Source organism: Diplotaxodon limnothrissa, linkage group LG13 (genome assembly GCF_057381915.1).
Source record: "Diplotaxodon limnothrissa isolate DT_005_m linkage group LG13, D_limnothrissa_male_GT1.1, whole genome shotgun sequence".
Classification (NCBI taxonomy): domain Eukaryota; kingdom Metazoa; phylum Chordata; class Actinopteri; order Cichliformes; family Cichlidae; genus Diplotaxodon; species Diplotaxodon limnothrissa.
In genome coordinates this window covers 25,566,870-25,584,072 of record NC_140608.1, presented here as the reverse complement: position 1 = coordinate 25,584,072, position 17,203 = coordinate 25,566,870, and the positions used below count along the sequence as shown (strand labels likewise).

General features: G+C 37.4%; 2 protein-coding genes across 2 annotated transcripts; one reads left to right on the top strand and one right to left on the bottom strand.

Moving 5' to 3' along the window:
* Positions 1-489: 489 nt before the first annotated feature.
* LOC146620380 (uncharacterized) lies at positions 490-10,108 on the bottom strand. The gene is made up of 5 exons (XM_085369884.1): positions 10,093-10,108; positions 9,728-9,834; positions 8,644-8,742; positions 7,411-8,511; positions 490-558 (listed from the first exon to the last, which is right to left on the bottom strand). The coding sequence occupies exons 1-5, from the start codon at positions 10,106-10,108 to the stop codon at positions 490-492; spliced, it is 1,392 nt and encodes a 463-aa protein (XP_085226010.1).
* Positions 10,109-10,358: 250 nt separating this feature from the next.
* LOC146620379 (uncharacterized) lies at positions 10,359-14,581 on the top strand. The gene is made up of 10 exons (XM_085369582.1): positions 10,359-10,489; positions 10,639-10,727; positions 11,086-11,204; positions 11,307-11,723; positions 11,808-12,033; positions 12,213-12,362; positions 13,056-13,273; positions 13,362-13,515; positions 13,597-13,706; positions 14,270-14,581. The coding sequence occupies exons 1-10, from the start codon at positions 10,359-10,361 to the stop codon at positions 14,579-14,581; spliced, it is 1,926 nt and encodes a 641-aa protein (XP_085225708.1).
* Positions 14,582-17,203: the final 2,622 nt, after the last annotated feature.

The following is a 17,203-nucleotide window of genomic DNA, read 5'->3' as shown; positions in this document are numbered from 1 at the left end:
AAAAAAAAAAAAAAACCTCTGGGGAAACAGTTTGTTCCTGCAACTTGCAACCAAATACAAAAAAATCAATGGTTTACCAGGCAAACACAGATTTTTCCAAGTAGTAAGTAAGTAGTTATCCTACTTTTACTCTAATGATTGAACTATCACCGTATTGCTGCCAATGTAGTATGGACATATAGTGCGGACAATTAGCTTGCAGGGCGGAGTAGCTAATAGTAGTAGGAGTTATGCAGTTTTTTATATTTTTTGTTTCGTTGATGCAGAGTTAAATTTAAAGACATTGCATATCTGCATTTGTTGGAATATAAACAATTTAAAAGCAATTCAGAGTCCAAACAGGTTTTTTCAGCAGCCATTGTGATTTTAATCACTCACATTATATATGATATAAATATTTTCCTTCCATATTTAAGAGAATGCCAGAAGAGCGGCCAATTTAACATCTAACCGAGTATTAAACTCTTGACATTTTTATTGCTGATGCCATCAAATGTCAAGCCGCGCCTCTGGATGACTTCTCATCCGGGCGCAAAACACATCAAGTCCGCCACCAATCTGCAGGAGTGCGGGACAGAAACTTATTTCTATGCTAATGGTGTTGACAAATGTGTTGCGATGGGGTTGCCATTTTTGAGCGGACCTGAATTGTCGCCCTGAATTGAATTGTAGTGTGAATTATCATATAATTGCATTTTCAGCTGTGATTTATCTGCACGTTGAGGCTGGTGCGCTCCAGTTAGTTGGTCGTGGCGTTTGTGCGGCTGGTCTGACTCAAACACTGCAGGATGTTTCTCCACTTGCAAACATCAGTCTTCACCCCCCTCCACACACACACTTCTACTTTTCTCAGCTCGTTTCTTTTTACAGTCATTTTTTTTCTTACTTTCTCTTCATCTTTTACTTGTTTTTATTCATTCATTTATTGACGGCCTTTTTTTTCTTCCACTTTCCTCTGATGCTTTCATTTTCTCCTTTGTACTTTCTATCTTCCATTTTCTGTCTCAGTAGTATTTGAAGGGGATGACAGTGAGGTACCCTCAGGGTTATACAGTAGCTCTCCTTCACAGAACACACACACACCGGCACACAAACCCAAACTCACATCTGCTCTTCTCAGTCATTTTCTTTTCTTTATCCCAGCATTTGGCACTTTCTGTCTCCTTCTCTCCATCTATAAGTTCCAATGCATCATCCTGCATATAATGTTGATGCTATACTGTCTGAATATGCCTACAGATACCAGGAATTATCAATATAGGCTTTCAGTTAAAAAATAATAATCAAACTAAAAGAAGAACTCTCAAACTTTCCTAACACAAACCAAGCAAACCAACAAAAGACTGCAACAGACTATAAATGTGAGAGGTGGATTACTGTTCAGCTGTGCAGTCTCTCCGTGTGTGTCCACTGGTCTGAGCATGATCTGGTCCGTAGTCTCCTCTGTAGACTCTACTGTGCGCGTTGCAGGCGAGGCCTCAGGCATCCATGTGATTCTGTGTCACCACACTGCCTGTCCCTGACTGGCCTCAGTCGCACAGACTCCTGACATTTGACATGATGCCACATAATTGCAAGGCCTCAAAACATCAGCCTCTCCAACCTTGTGCAGGTTACAGGCAGCTGACTCAAATCATTTTGAGGATATACATCATGAGGGCTGACATTACTGGGACCAGTGTGCTTACTGGGGATGCATGTAATCTTGTGAGCTTGACAAGGATGGGTTCTTCCAGAGTGAGAGTGTAAAAAAAAAAAGGGCTGTGTTTTTGTTTGGTTTTGTTTGTGGCGCTGCAGCTACTGCTATCACGCTTTGACAAAGTGCTCAGGTAATGCTGAGCAGACTGGAGTTTTAGCTGTGCAAACATTTGTCAGAGCTGCTCTGGACTAATAGTGCCGTCTATATGCTTTCTTCTAAAATGACTCCATGGCTAATACTACAATACTGCATGGAGAAAGAAATGACTGACACATACACCGGTATGGAGCCAATACTTAGAATTAACCCATTAAAAATACATAGGATTGCTATATAAAATGGTCAGTATATAAAATCTGTCTAATTAACTGTAATAGGTACCAAGTACTGTGGGTATCTCTGTAGCTACTCTACAGATTGCTAAAGTTAGTGAGTGATGACTGATTTGCACTTGCAAACTTGCAAACAACCGTATTTGTTTTTACTCCAAGAAATGAGTAAAACACTAATATTTTCCATAATTGCAGTTCTACCATTTGTCCGAAACTTCACGTATACAGCAAATATTTAAATTGATATGATTTTTTTAAAGATTTATTGTAAATTCAAATTCTTTCGATTTTGGATTTAATCATCCCCCTTTGCGAATTCAATGTTTCGGTTTCACGTTGTGTATATGTAGCTCATGTATAAGTTAACAGTCACCAAATTGTGTATCCAGGATGAAATTTTGTTAAACTCACTAAGTCCTAATAAATGATTTGAAGATTCGCAGCAGGCCTGGCAGAGCATATTCAAAGATATAAACACATGTGGTGCTCAAGCACCGGCGCTTTTGGCTGCTTACTTTTTACAGTAAGCATCTTTTTTGCAAGACAGGGTTTTTTTCAGTTTCAGTTTTATAGTTTTAGAATTTTTCATTTTAGATTTGATCCATGGCATCATATCCAAATGAAAAGCATGGCATGCTTTTTGTATTTTTATAGTTTTGCTAGAACACATGAACGCGAGCCCCTCCTTGGACTCCTTGTCAGCTGTGCATGGCCGTGAGCTATCCTCCAGCATCACATCACTGATCTGCTTGTATTAGTAACAGCCAGGTAACAGCAGCGTTTGCCTTAGCCTTGTCACTGTTATGAAATTAAAACATTTTATATCAACACAGCCAGTCAAACATAAGTAAAAATAGACAATCATTAGGTTCTAAAAAAGCAAGCTACTCTGATTTAAAACATACAGTTGAAGCTCATCAGTGTCTTTGAATTACATGATCGTTCTACACAAATGTCAGAATCTCTCCTGAATCTATCCAGATACCACGGAGACATTTTCTGTACATAATATTGATTTGTCAACATTTTCATTCATTAAAGGCAAAGTCAGAAATGTTTTTAAATTAATATGATGTCACAAGTACATACAGTGTTGAATGAAAACAAAGTCCACACATCCTTATGATGTGGATGCAAATGAACCAAGTCGCAAGAAAGAGCTTTCTCTCTAAGTGGACGGTTGAAAAAAACCCTCGAGGTTTGTGTGTGAGTCCATAAGAAATGTCATGAGTGGGTGACCTACTGACCTACAGCTGAGGAAGAACAACAGCGACTGTCTGTGATTATGTAGCCAGTTTGTGTGCGATAGCCTGAGCAGCTCAAGTAATTTGTGTACCGCCTGCACACGTAGACAGTTTTAGACAACAGTTTTGTTTATTTAATAGAAAAAGAATGTTGTACTCATAAATATGTATTAATTAGTGTGAAATTACATGTTATGACAAACATGCACTTTCATAAACTTAATTGTGAAAGCCAACATATTGCCCGTGCATCCTGAGTACAGTGGGCAACACGGACATCACTATTCTGCCTAATCCTCTTTTATGTATATGTAGTATGCCAAAGGCTCATAGGTGTTCATATAAACATGCTCAAATATACTGTGTACAAAAATGTTTTTATACACAAACAGTAGAAAAACCATAACCATAAATTTTATGTCTATCATGAATGCCATTTCAGCCCAGACTCTTTGTTGTTAATATTGAATTATTAATACTGACTTTGATGAGGCAAGTGAGCTCTGACGTTCTTTAATTGTTGTTCTGGTTTCCTTTATGATTCGCTGGACGAGTCGTTGATGCACTCTTGGAGTGATTGTGGTTAGCCGGCCACTCCTGGTCCAGGTTTTCTCCATTTGTGTGTAATGGCACTCACAATAATTCACTGGAGTCCCAAAGCCTTAAAAATGACTGTAGACATCAATAAACAAGAGGAGCCTATAGAGAATTAGTAGAGCTGATGTTGGAAAAGCAAAAGGTGTTTGGCACAACATCTTAATAGATGAGATCATCATTTAAAAAGTGCATTTTGTGTTTACTTCTTATCTTTGTCTAATAATACAATTTGTTGGATGGTCTGAAACATTTGTGCAAAAAAACTAAGAAATCAAACACTTTTTCACCTCGCAGTAAGTAAATTGAAATAAAGATTTCCCTTCTGAGGCTGCTGTCATGTGCTCCATCTTTGTATACAGTCTATAGCTGTGAAAATGGGAGGTCAACTAACTGAAAGCAAGATAACTATGTCTACATACTCTTTTTATCTGGTAGCATGAGACTAGGTTTTCATTATATCAGCTAGCTCTTCTCTTATCTTTTGCTCATCATTGGGCTTATGCCTAAATTTACACACTATTTTCTGCCTATTGAGGCTTAATTATGTCTCCAGAGCACTGGAAAAAAAGAAAATCTGCATACTATCATCTGGCAAAGCTTTTGTTATTGTAAACCGTCATTTAATTTAGAAAATCATTCCTCAGCTGTGTGAATTAACAACATGCTGGGCTAATTTGTTTGAAAGCTGTTGTTCGGTGGCAGTTGCTTTAAAACTAAGGGTGCCCGATATTTACTGTACTTGCTGCAGGATTGGTTGCAGTAATGTATAATTAAATATGTCTATTTTTGGATCGGCTGTCCTTTCAGTTGTCCTGTCGTTTACATAACTTGCACAGTCAGGGGCAGACTCTTCCTATGAATAAAACAGGATTTATGATGTGGAGAGTGACGGCATTTAAGCCAGTCAGACGAGTGATTGACAGATACAACAGCGTGACAACAGGAAAGGGGGGCGGGGGCCGATTCAAGAGTTGAGACTTGAATGTCATGCTGAGTGCAATCTATGACAGCAGCTTTTAAAAGACAACAAGTATGATTATTTTGTACAATTGCACAAATTTGATAATTGTTCCAGGGAAGATAATCCAAGATTTACATTTACAATCCCCAGAACAAACGCCTGAGATGGGTCGTCCATCTGATTTCAAAGTCCTGTCTTTTCTCTTTGTTGGCTACTAATAACATCTGAAGCAATCAAAGTGATCCCATTTAAAATGACATCCTGCTTGATGCATCGTCCTCGTTTCCAAATTGCTCAGTGTGTGTGAACAGATGGAAGAACATGCAATCAAAGTTGATAAAGCATGACAATTTAATTCTGGAATAGAGCCTATTAAACAACTTGCTATCACCACATCAGTGTCTTAAAAGTGATTTGTCATTGAGTAAGCCCATCACTTGGTTTTCACTCAAATCACCGAGCATGAGATTGATTAAGCCTCCAAAAGTAATTTTGTTTGAGAACAATGTAATATCCAATAGCGCACAGTGCTATCAAGTATCCCTGCTTTTCACTGCCCCTCCTTAAACATGAGCGCTCCTGTGTTGCTATCTAGTCCAAACAATCAAAGGTGCTTTCATCCTGTGAACATATAAGCTTGTTTGCCTGCAATTACTTTGGTGTGAACCAACTCAATTAACGTGGCTCAGTGGTTTCTCCTTTCTTTTCTTTCTGACAGATGTCTTGATCCATGGTGTGTGCATTAATTAACCATCAATGATTAGCTTCTCAACTGAAGTGGAGAACACCAGTTAGCTGGAAAGCTGCTGGACTAAATGTGCTTCAAGGACCTTTAAATGGATCTGCAATAAACTACTGACTCATAATCCAGCTCTTCTTAGATAAACTTGATGTGAGATGTTCCACTGTAGTTAACTTTGCCCTTGTAAAATCAGATAGGTGGTAATAACACTAGAGAGGTGAGAGTTTGTAATGAATATCTTGATTGGTTGTTCCCAGCACAACATCTTTGGCCTTCTGGCTTTACACTGCAAATTATCTGGTGCTTGCCATGATTTAAAATCTTATTTTTAGACAGGCCAGATTATTTGCCTTGTTTTAAAAAAGATTTACTTGTTTCTAAGTCTGGATTTTAGATAATAAACTTAAATCGAGAATAACCATATAATTGTGTCTATATTAGTACAGAAATCCAGAAATGGGAAGAATAACTCTTAAAATAGCCTACATTAGGTCTCTCACCAGATGTCTCTCAAAATATCACTTGTTTCAAGATAGAGTGACAAACTCAATTTGCTTGATTTAGGAAATTCACACAAGGCATCTGTTGAAAATATTATTTATTCAAAATCATGTCTGACTTCAAAGTTGTACATATAAGGGAAAAAAATTAACCACAATTTATGATACAAATCACATTTCAAAGACAGCTGTTTGTCCCAGCATGCCAGCATTATGTGGTACAACATTGACATTGGTTTAGGGAACATTTAATGACTGTCAACTTATATCATCACAAACTACACTAAGCCAATACTTGGTGCAACCCTAATCTTAAGGGTGATTTCTATGGGAAATAATATCAGAAAGACTGTATTTGATTGGAACAAACACACTGTCCTTAAAACTAATAGAAAAGTATGAAGTGTAATCAATGAGCTCATGGGCTAATTCTGTAGCTTGAGCAACAATGGGCACAGTTACTTCATATGCCAATAAGTCTTCATTTAAATTCAAAGTTTCATAGCATTGGTACTCAAAAGCAATAAAAGATGAGTCAATCAAAAAGATATCCTTTATCAGTCCAAACACAGGGAAAGTGCCATCCACATCTGCAATAATCATGGACTTCCCAGCAATGTATTTATTGCCATTTAGAACATACCATTTCACTGAGACAACAGACTGCATGACATCTATTCCAAAAAATTCTTTAATTTTTTTCCTAACATATTCATTATTTTTAGCTGATACTGGCCCGGATTCCTTTTCTTTCGCAAAAATAGGATGTTCAGTGCCTATTTCATTTTGACAACACTCAAGAAATTGATTGTGGTTTGCTAGGGATTTACAAACATTTTTAAAATTTAACTTAGAAGCCCACTGTTTAAAATAGGAGTGCTTTGCCTCAAAGCGCATGCACATACTCCTTATTAAAGGTCCAAGGGATAAGATTTGACTGGGAAGATGCAACATATAATGTTGCTTAGGTATTATATTGGCTTCGGGAAAAAGTTGCTTGAACTGATACAGGTGTTCTTCAATCATATTTCTCAGTTGCAATACAGTTTGTAAAGAAATAATGGGAGCAAGAACTATTTGAACTATCATAATTAACTTTCTAATAAATACAACATACTCACTCTCCACACCATATAAAAGAAAAAGTAATATTTTTAAAAGAATTAGCATCTGTCCACAAGACTGTTTCAATTTGTTGTCGTTAGCCGCTAAAGTGCCAAAGCTAATAGGACATGGTTTATCCCGTATTTCAAGAGGTGAGTAAGGAAAATTTTGAATGTCTGAATTAAACTTGTCTAATTCCAATTGTCCTGAGAGAATTAGGTGTTTTAATACAAATTTAACTTCCATTGATGCAACACCTTCAAAAATAACATGCATTATGTCCTGTGGAGTTTGTTTGATCAGGTCAAATGCAGGAACATCAACTAGTCTGCTTCTTCTATTAATTCCATAAGTAGTTTTGAGGGACGCTTTCAATAAATCTGTGCTTGCTTTATCTATTTCAAAACACTGCCTGATATGTTTCTCCAGAGTTCTTTGAACAAACTTCTTCTCCTCAAAAACACTTTGCATATCATCAAAGTTGCATTCACAGTGTCTACATTTGCTATAAGCAAAACCAATCCCTTCTTTAAAGCCAGCAATCTCATGCTGGGCTAGCGTGTCTCCGCAAATGGCTATAACAGCACCAAACAATTCAATTTCACCATTTGACATTTCAATCCTTACACCATTGTAAAGCAGTGATAGATCTTGAAGTATTCTTTTCAGTACAACATCAATACCCCACTGAGAAATGTCACTTGCTTTAGCAATAGCAAGAAGTCGTATTGCAGCTAACTTTGACCTAAATTTTGGATCAATATTTCCTAAAGTATAATAAAACATGACCAATTTGTTTGCAGAAGCATGGGACCCTAAGGGGTTACATATTTCAATTTCATCTGTGTACAGTATTAATTGCAATGCATTTGGCCTCTGAGAAAACAAGGGGTGAGATGTAAAGAGGGACCCGTCTCTAAAATCATAGAAGAATCCCTCTCTGCTTCTTTGTGGTGCAGTGTTCAACATGGTAAAGATTCTCTCATTAGTCATTAACTGCTTTAGACTTTCAATTAATGGTACATAGTAAAAACTTTTGTTCCTTAAGGACATGACCCTTGAAAGACCTTGCTTTACCCAACATATCTTCTGGGATACTACTACTTCCTCGGCGTTGACTGGACAGAACATTTCCCCTATGGCTCTACACTGTCCATATGCAATGGTGGAGAAAGGATCCATGAATTTATCAAATGTAGCCAAAGCCTCATCTTGAAGCTGAGTGGTTCCCTCGGCATTATCTTCAAACACTGTCTTCATTCTTTCCTTGAGCGTATCCAAAAGAACAGCCTGATACTGTTGCACTCCTGAGATGATATGTTTGACCGTTCTCTGTGAAAACATTTGAAACAAAAGTAACTTATTCTGCATTTATATTAAAAAAAAAATTCTGAATTCCATTATGAACAAGTAAGACATTGATTGCCTTATGTAATGTATTGATCCATTAAGACTATAACATACCTGTGATAAGTGGCACTGTTCTTGAACACTGATAGCAAAAGCTGCAGCAGATCTGGTAATATCGTGTCTGGTAAAGGATGTTTTAGCAACAGCTTCTTCCTTTAGAGCAGAAAAACAAAGTTAGTCCAAACTCCTGGCCAATTATAGAAATTCTTACATAACAGGTATAATCAGTTACACCTAATGATTGGTCCATTAAAAAACAAAGTGCATGACAGTGATTAGTGTTACAGTTGTGAATATTCAATATAATATAAGATAATATAATATTCATTCTTTGGAATAAAGAAAAAAGAAATGGAAAAGAAATCAAAGACAAAGAAACAATAAAAAAGGGGTTGTCCATTGTTTTGATGAGGCTAGGGATTGGATTCATGAGAATGAGATTTTATCTTTTTAAATAATGAATTTTTGTTCGCACTTAGATATTAGTTTCTTTACATGTTTGTTGTATTTATTAAATTATTTATGTATTTTTAAATCACGTAATTTAGATTTGCACTTAGAATTTATGTTAGTATTAGTATATGGATATATTTTATTGTATGCATTTATTAATTTATTTAATTTTCAAAAAAATCATTCTTATCCATGTTTTGGCAGTATTTCTAGCCAACAGATTTTTTTACAGTGCTTCCAAATACTCTGTGTCTTACCTGAAACCGTATTCACCACTTATAATTCCTACGAGATACCCAAATTGCTGCCACATTGAACGATTTAAACGCGCTGAGAGTGTCTTTGATGCAAACTTCACCAGGAGACATGCCAGCCGCAGAGTGTGTGCCTTCTCCGGCTGCAGCATAGCCTGTACTATCTACACTGAACTGCTATTCTGTTTATTTATTTTTTATTTCATCCTGCAGGATGAAATTGTGATTTAAAATCCAACCATGGTGGAAATCGCTTGTAACAGTTTGAAGAACAATATCTAGCGGTATAATATCGCGAGATCTCGTTAAATTTCTCTTGATTAAAAATGGAGAAAATGATTAAAAGTAATATAGGACCAAATACGAGGAGTTAGACATAGCTAAATTTGTCATCAGAAGCCACACTACATTTTATTTAGTTTAACACTTACCGCGCTCGGGCTGTCAACAACCTGAGGCTCCTGCACTTCAGGCCAAGATCCACCAGTTGATATTTCCACGGTGCTGGTTGTTGTTGCAGTACTACAGTTGGCAAAGACTGAAACACCAAAATTTTCCGATCCTAAAGAGTGGGATGTTGGGGGGATCCTCCATCCTCTTGGTGGGCTTCCATTCGTCAAATACAGAGGGTGCGTCCGTTTAATGTGGCGAAAGAATGAGTTAAAAACTCTGAAATCTTGTTCACAGCCATCTATTCCACAGTAAACCCAAAAATCCTGCCTTCGACCATGAGCTGCATTTATGTGGCTAAGGAGCACCTTCAGAGTTAAAGAAACAAAGATAAAACAGATCATACATCTCCAGAGCGCCATGGTGAACTGTTTTCGCGCTGTAGCCATACAGCATACTTTACCGCTCTCCACTGAAGGCCACAGATGAGAGTGTGGGACCATGGGAAAGGTAGGCAATTTTAAAAATATATGCATCCTTAATTATCCAATTTTTCAGGTTTAAATTACATCAGTTATATTTATTTTTAGGCAATAAGTGTTTAAGACTGAATTTATATTTTTCTTTTCTTTTTTTTTACTTAAAAAAAATTAAATATAAATAATTTTCTGCATGCGCATTCTCAGTTCCTGTCGTGACGTTACTTTCACGCGGGACAAACTCTTTTCCCCTGCTTTGTTAACCATCAGGACCGTTAGGAAGATCAAAATTATTTATCTAAACAAAGTGAACAGTAATTTAAGGTTGGTAACATTAAGTTGATTTGAAAAATACTATGGTACAACGGTGTTATTAAGATAAAGTCGTGTTTTGTGAGGGCTGCTAGTTAGCAATCTAGCTAATGTGTTAACTTTAGCTAAATGTTCTTATTTAAGCCGTAGGATATTTCCAGGTACTGTGAGTGGAGGCTTTGGAACGAACTAGAGAACTGCTGTCACGGCATGGACAACTTTGACGATGCCATACTGTCTGTGTTGCAGGGTAAGTCTTATTTTTCAGTTATTTTGGTACGTTAGCTAAGCAGCCTCAGCATCTGTTAGCATCATTTCTGAAACTTGGAGCTAGGATTGCACTCTACTCTGACCTTTATCCACATTATAGCCTTGAGCTGTCTTTGCCTAAATAGACTTGGAACATCATTCTTGAAGACAGCCAAAAATAGTTTTATTGCATTCCCAAATATTTGATAAACTGTTTTAAGTTTGACATTTTATCCTGTTAATATTACTTATTGCTAAAATACATTTATTGACAAAAAAAATGACCTCAATATGTAATAAGCCACGCCCAGGAAAAGAGAAATAAATATCACTTTTGAAGTTGTTTTTCTCTTTTACAGCTGCGAATATTGATGAGGAAACTTTGAGGAGCTTTACCCGGGATGACCTAAAGGATCTTTTTCCGGGCCATGAAAATTTCTTCCGTAGAAAGAAGATTTGGGATTTTATCAGCCAAAAGGTAAATACACATTATACCACTAAGAAGATGATTACTGTCCATATTGTCTAGCATTAATTTGCCTAATTGTGTATTTTTGTTTATATCCCACAACTGTTATAGTTTAAGAGTACTGACCAAGATGCCAACACTTTCCATCGAAGCGAGAGTAACCCCTTAGGCTTTGATGTGTCACAATGTCAGCCTCAAACTTCCACTCCCATTTCCTACACTGCTGACAAAAAAATGAAAATGCCAGACCCACCAGAGTATGTGGTGTATACAGATTCAGAGTTGGACATGGTGTGCAGTCAGTACTTTGCATTGCTCCACAGTGGAAAGGAAAAGGACTGTAGGATGTCGAAGGAGCTATGTTGCAGACTTGTAAGGAACACAGTCACCAGCATGGTTGCAATCCTCCGTGCTAGTCCCATGGGGAAAGAAGTAACATACCCCTCCAAACTCGAAATGAGAGCAATGTCGCAGAAGATTGTCGACTATTACCCCATGTTACGTGATGCTGACACACACATGCCATACGTAAGTCATTCTTTACTCACTACAATATCTAAAATTGAGCGAGATAAAAAAAAGAATGTACAAAAATATATTATTTTACCACAGCTGACCATCTACACCAAACTGTACAAACGACTCCAAAATATGAAGTCTCCAAGGAAGAGGCAGGGCTCCATGCCACAACGAGGCAGGCCCAGGAAGACTCTTTTCAGCTCAGATGACACAGACAACGGGACTGAAGGTGACCTAAGTGGTGAAGCAAGTGGTTCAAGTGACTGTACCATACTTCTTGAGAGCAATGATGACCTCAGTGAGGATAACTCAAATGCAGGTGTGTACTTTGGTCTGCTGTACTAATGACTTTTGGACATCTAAAACTTCAAAGAGACCACCTGCCCTCAGTTTTCTGTTCAGAGTGCATCACAAGATTTATACAGTGTTGAGTATTTTCCTTAACTTTCTAGCTATTCCCTGTTATTACATTCTGTTCATCTTCTGTTTTTTCCTCAGAGAAAGAATCCCAATTGCCGCTACCCTCCACTGTACCAACTACGTCAAACAATACTACCCTGGCTTTACCACTATTATCCAAGTCAGCCTCATGCTCTGCACCCAGGGCTGATATAGGTCCTTCAACTGCACCTCCAGATGATGTTGTTGGTAAGTCCACCATCACCCTTATCTACCTCTGTCTGACTGTGGTTCCTCTTACAGCTCTTTCCAAAATATGGTTGCAGCAATGAACCCCGTTCTAAGTGTTTATTCCATAAATCATAGTGGTTTGGCATTAACTCGAGTTGGTGTGTAAAATCAACATATGATAGATCCCTCATTCCAGTTTGCCAGTTAGCCATAGTAAGTATTTTACCACTTTGTGTTGTAATGGGTGTTACTCAGTGCTGATTATTTACACATGTAAATCCTCATGCTGGTCACATCTATCATGCCTTATCACAGTGTTTCTGTCATAGATCAAATTACCTAAAATATTTTTATCCATCAGCTCATAATCACTGTTCACACTGATGTGAACGATATACACAGTAAACAACCTTTACCTTATTTTCACCACAGTTTTATTCACGGGCATCTTAAACTGTCGTTTTAATATTTGATTCTGTTCAAACTAACAATTAACATAAATCCATGATCATTATAAGAAAAGGACACAAAGGGAAATGATCAGGACATATAGGGTCAGTTCACTACTCAAACATATTTAACCTAAACATTAATTCTCAGAAATATTATACTTAAAAACAACCATGCAACTAGAAATGACTGATTAGAAAAATCTGAATTTTGTGAAGTCTAGTTACACCATGTCTTACAATTGCTCTTTGCTTTCCCTAGCAGACCATGACAGCCTGAAGATGCAGGCAAGACATTACAAAACCTTGAGCAACATGTACAGGAAACCCAATGCAAAACCCAACCAAAGTGACGTTGCTCAAATTTTGGACCTGGAGTTTGAGGCCAGACGAACTTTTATTGACGCAGATATTACAAGGGAAGAAGACAGGCCCAGAAAAATATTTGAAGCATACCCGTGCTTCAAAGACATACGAAATGTAAGTTCAACTACCTTCAGTTAAATTCCTTGCTTTCTCTGGATAGGTTTAGTTAGTTCTTGACTAACTGAGCACAACTTTGTCATAGGCGATGGATGAACTGCGTCGCATCATTGGTGGCTCCAACTGCAAATACATAGATCAAATGAAGGGTCGATGGGCAGAGTTTTGTTCGAAAGTGCAGTTCTATGGCATTTGGAAGAAGGTCCTGAAACCTCCTCTCCCCTTGGATGTACGTGGAGGTAAGTGGCCTTTTCATACATTAAATCCACACATCAGATATGTTCGGATTGCTTTGTTGAGATACTTTTCTCTGTTCACAGTGGATTTTACTGTCACTCTCTTCAATGCACTTCCATCTCTTTTTCCTTCAAAAACTACACCACCAAAGCGGCTGGGAAGTGCCAGTGAGGCTCTCCTTCATATCCTCAAGGTGAGAACAGCTGCAATACCAGCCACTGTAACTTGTACTCCATTTACTTGTATTGTTATTATTAATATTATTATTTTGCTTTTCCTGCTTAATAAGAGTAGGTCGAAGTTCAATTCAGCAGGGATTAAATTACTCCTTATTCAGGATTTCTTAATTGTTATTCAAAACCTACTCCAGAGAGGCAGCACAGAGCAAAAGCACATTGCAGTTAGGATACAAGTAGAAGCAGTAAAATGATATATTTAAAAAGGCCTTCAAAAACTAGAATATGTAACAAAGTTAAAAGAAATTGTTTTAAAAAACAAATGAGAAAAAAAGCACAAATAGACATGATAAAAATGCTGCAAATTAGAGAAAATTCATGCTCAGAATTAATACATTTCCAAAATTTCATATTTATGTAAGTCAGATATTTTATATTTATTTCTTCTATTCCAACAGTAAATCAGTTGGAGCATTCTAAACTCTTGATATTGCTATTTGTGTCTTAAGCTGTTTGGATGCACAGCAACCCTTTCATTTAAAATCTTGAAGAATTTGTCCTTTTTTTGTGCTTCTTCTAGCCAGGTGAAGATGCAATGCTATACCTGGAGAAGCGGCCTCTCTCCTCCCCAGTGCTGCTTTTTGATGGAACAACCAGCATTGTTGCTGTAGGAAACATACCAGTGACCACTCTCCCCTTGGAGGATTTCTGGGAAGGAATGTTGGTGTTGATGGCATATTACTACACCTTGCACTTAACATACCCAAAATGTGTTGCAACGGTCCTCTCTGTCATACAAACTGAGGTAATCACTGATGCCATCCATGATCAAGATGCCACTAGTGCATATAAGAAAGCAATAGCTGAGTGGAAGTCGTTCTTTGAAAAATAGGTGAATACCAAGCAGGATTTTATCAGGTCATTTGCAGTTTGTTTAGTTTTGTAGTACGTTTGTACAACTTTGTTCCTAATTTGCCTAGCAATGTCCTGAGAAACGGCTTTACTTAAGATGCTTTACAAATGAAAGTTGTTGTTTTTTTTTCTTAGTGACACTTTACCTGAGGCATGTAAAGTTTTAAGTCAGTAATGCCATTATTTATAACATTGTGAGACTATGTGACTGTCACAAAAGTTTAAGGCCAAAACTGTAATTTTTTTTCTGTGTTTAGGCCTTTTAAAGGGTTGATTTAGACTTTTAGGGATTGTGCAGCAGCCCTATTTTGTTTAAAAAAAAGGATTTTGTTCTCATGAGAGAAATAAATGTTGGCATATCACTCTTGTCCTGGTTGTGATTTCAGTAGAAGCCAAGGAGTAGGAAAAAGGTCTGTTTTAAGGTTTTTTTGCCTGGATTTAATATTGATTCGGCTCTATTTTAAGATAAGCCAACCTGAATCAAGAAACAAATTAATCATATTTCACTAATATTGAGTAGTTTTTCATAGTATTAGAACTATTTTTCTCGTTGCAGTGCATTCATTTGCTGCAAGTAAGAATTCAAAACATAAAAAAAGACTAATTTAGCATATTTAACTAATATTTGGGACTTGATATCAAGTAATTTTATCTTAAATTGAGCTCTTTAAAGCTTATTTTAACCCTCTTCAATTCTCAAATGTGTTCTTTTATTTCTGGATTAAAAAATCTTATTTCAAGATTTCTTATTAAGTAAAATAAACTTGCTGCATGGACAGATAATTTCACTTGTTTTCAGTGCTTTTTGTATCAAATGTAGTATTTTTTTCCTAAATATAGACTAGCCATTTTTGCAGTGTAGGCGTTTGTGTTGGACGGCATCAAACACAAACAGTCTGTTGTGAAGAGAGTGCAGAGCATGAAAATGAAGCACTCTATTTACCAGCCTGTCTGTGTTTACACCGTCACCTGTGGGCACAAGTTGTGTGTAATGACCTAAAGTAGAAGAATGCAAATTCAGGTGGAGGAAATGACATTCCTCTGAGTAGTGACTGTGCCCAGCATTGGTCACTTTGATTATGACTCTTGGCTGGCTTGGGAACACCTTTGTGGCACCCTGGAAAAGTTGAAGGAGTAAATTTGGGCTCTTAATGATTTCCTTGGACTGTTTGTTTCCCAGGATGGAACGATTGTACTTCATATGTCTGTGTAGGTTCTCAGTCATCCATGTCATTCCAAGCTCCTTAGATTGTACCGCATATATCTTTAATATCCTCGGAAAACAAGAAGTGGGAGCATAAAGGTGAATTTATTTAGGATTTTCTGTAATCCACACAGGATTCAATGTGTACATATAATTATTTGGTTAGCAAGTTGCACGTCTGACAGACACTTTCATTTACAGACTATTTCACCAGTTTGCTGAGATCTGGAAGAAGACCCAAACTGTCCCCTCAGATGACAGATGACTGGTTAGGATGTTCAGGAACAACCCAGGAATCACTAAGGATTAAGCCTGCCACTGCAAACAGCTGGAACACCAGCGTCAAAAAGTTTCACATGACCACAGACTGTGAGGGTGCCAACCAAGATAGAAGCCCCTGCTCCAAAACGGACACCTTTAAGCTTGACTTAAAGTTGCAGCAGCTCACAGAAACAGGTTTCATGGTCAGACCAAATGAACATTTCTGATCGGTGGTTTGTAGCTGTTTTAGAATAAAAGATTAATAATGTTTTTGTGCTTATGAGAACATCAAACAAGACAAAGTTATCCTGTTTAATGTGTATTCATTTGCTGAGGCCAATAATAGTTTTCCACCCCAGCTCCCCATGTCACTCAGGCCGGGATTCTATCTGGCTGCTGTTGTGTAGCCTCGTGCTGAGGTCTTATTGACCTGTGAGGTAAGCAGCTTTAAAATATCAGAACAGTGTCATGTTAAGTTGGTAGACTGAGCAAAGCCCAAATAGGAAACATGATTTACTTGAGTTTTTTTTAAAATACAAAATAATAAAATTTGATATTACTCTGCAAATCTGAGGGCAGATATAGCACAAATCCTTGTAGCATCTAATTTAGCATGGATTGCATGTGTTACAGCCCCTCAATCCTCCATGTTTCCAGTGTTCAGAAGTAGACTGGAGTTCATGCATTTTTTTAAATCCCTGCACTCCTTTGCATTTGACACTTCATTGCCAGGTGGTCCTATTTTCTCCAAAGCCATACCAGTCAATAAATAATATTTTTCTATGACAATAAGAAGATTCTGCAAGTCTTTGGTTTGAAAAGTGGCAGAGCAGAAAATCTACTCCTGTACAAATGATCTCCATTTTTATTAAACGGAATGACTATTATTCCTTGGTGCCAAAGGGAAAGGAACATCAACAGATCATCACAGCGTAGAGGCTGGAAGCATCATTAGATTAACCTTCTGGGTGTCCTGTGGTGAAATATGATCACTGGGCCTCTAATGACGGTCGCAATGAATAGCAGATCTATTACTTCCCAAGCATCAACCGATACTGAAGCGATTAGATGACAAATCCACTGACAGAATATCAATCAGGAAATATTTCATGACAGATTATGAACTGTCAGCGCGCC

What these genes read in the sequence shown, in the direction of transcription:
- LOC146620379 (XM_085369582.1), top strand. Translation starts at nt 10,359, where the DNA reads ATGCGCATTCTCAGTTCCTGTCGTGACGTTACTTTCACGCGGGACAAA. An exon ending in CATACTGTCTGTGTTGCAGG is followed by an intron (nt 10,728 to 11,085) that starts GTAAGTCTTATT and finishes TCTCTTTTACAG; the next exon opens with CTGCGAATATTGATGAGGAA. An exon ending in CTGACACACACATGCCATAC is followed by an intron (nt 11,724 to 11,807) that starts GTAAGTCATTCT and finishes ATTTTACCACAG; the next exon opens with CTGACCATCTACACCAAACT.
- LOC146620380 (XM_085369884.1), bottom strand. An exon ending in TTGTTGACAGCCCGAGCGCG is followed by an intron (nt 8,743 to 9,727) that starts GTAAGTGTTAAA and finishes TCTGCTCTAAAG; the next exon opens with GAAGAAGCTGTTGCTAAAAC. An exon ending in AACAGTGCCACTTATCACAG is followed by an intron (nt 8,512 to 8,643) that starts GTATGTTATAGT and finishes ATGTTTTCACAG; the next exon opens with AGAACGGTCAAACATATCAT.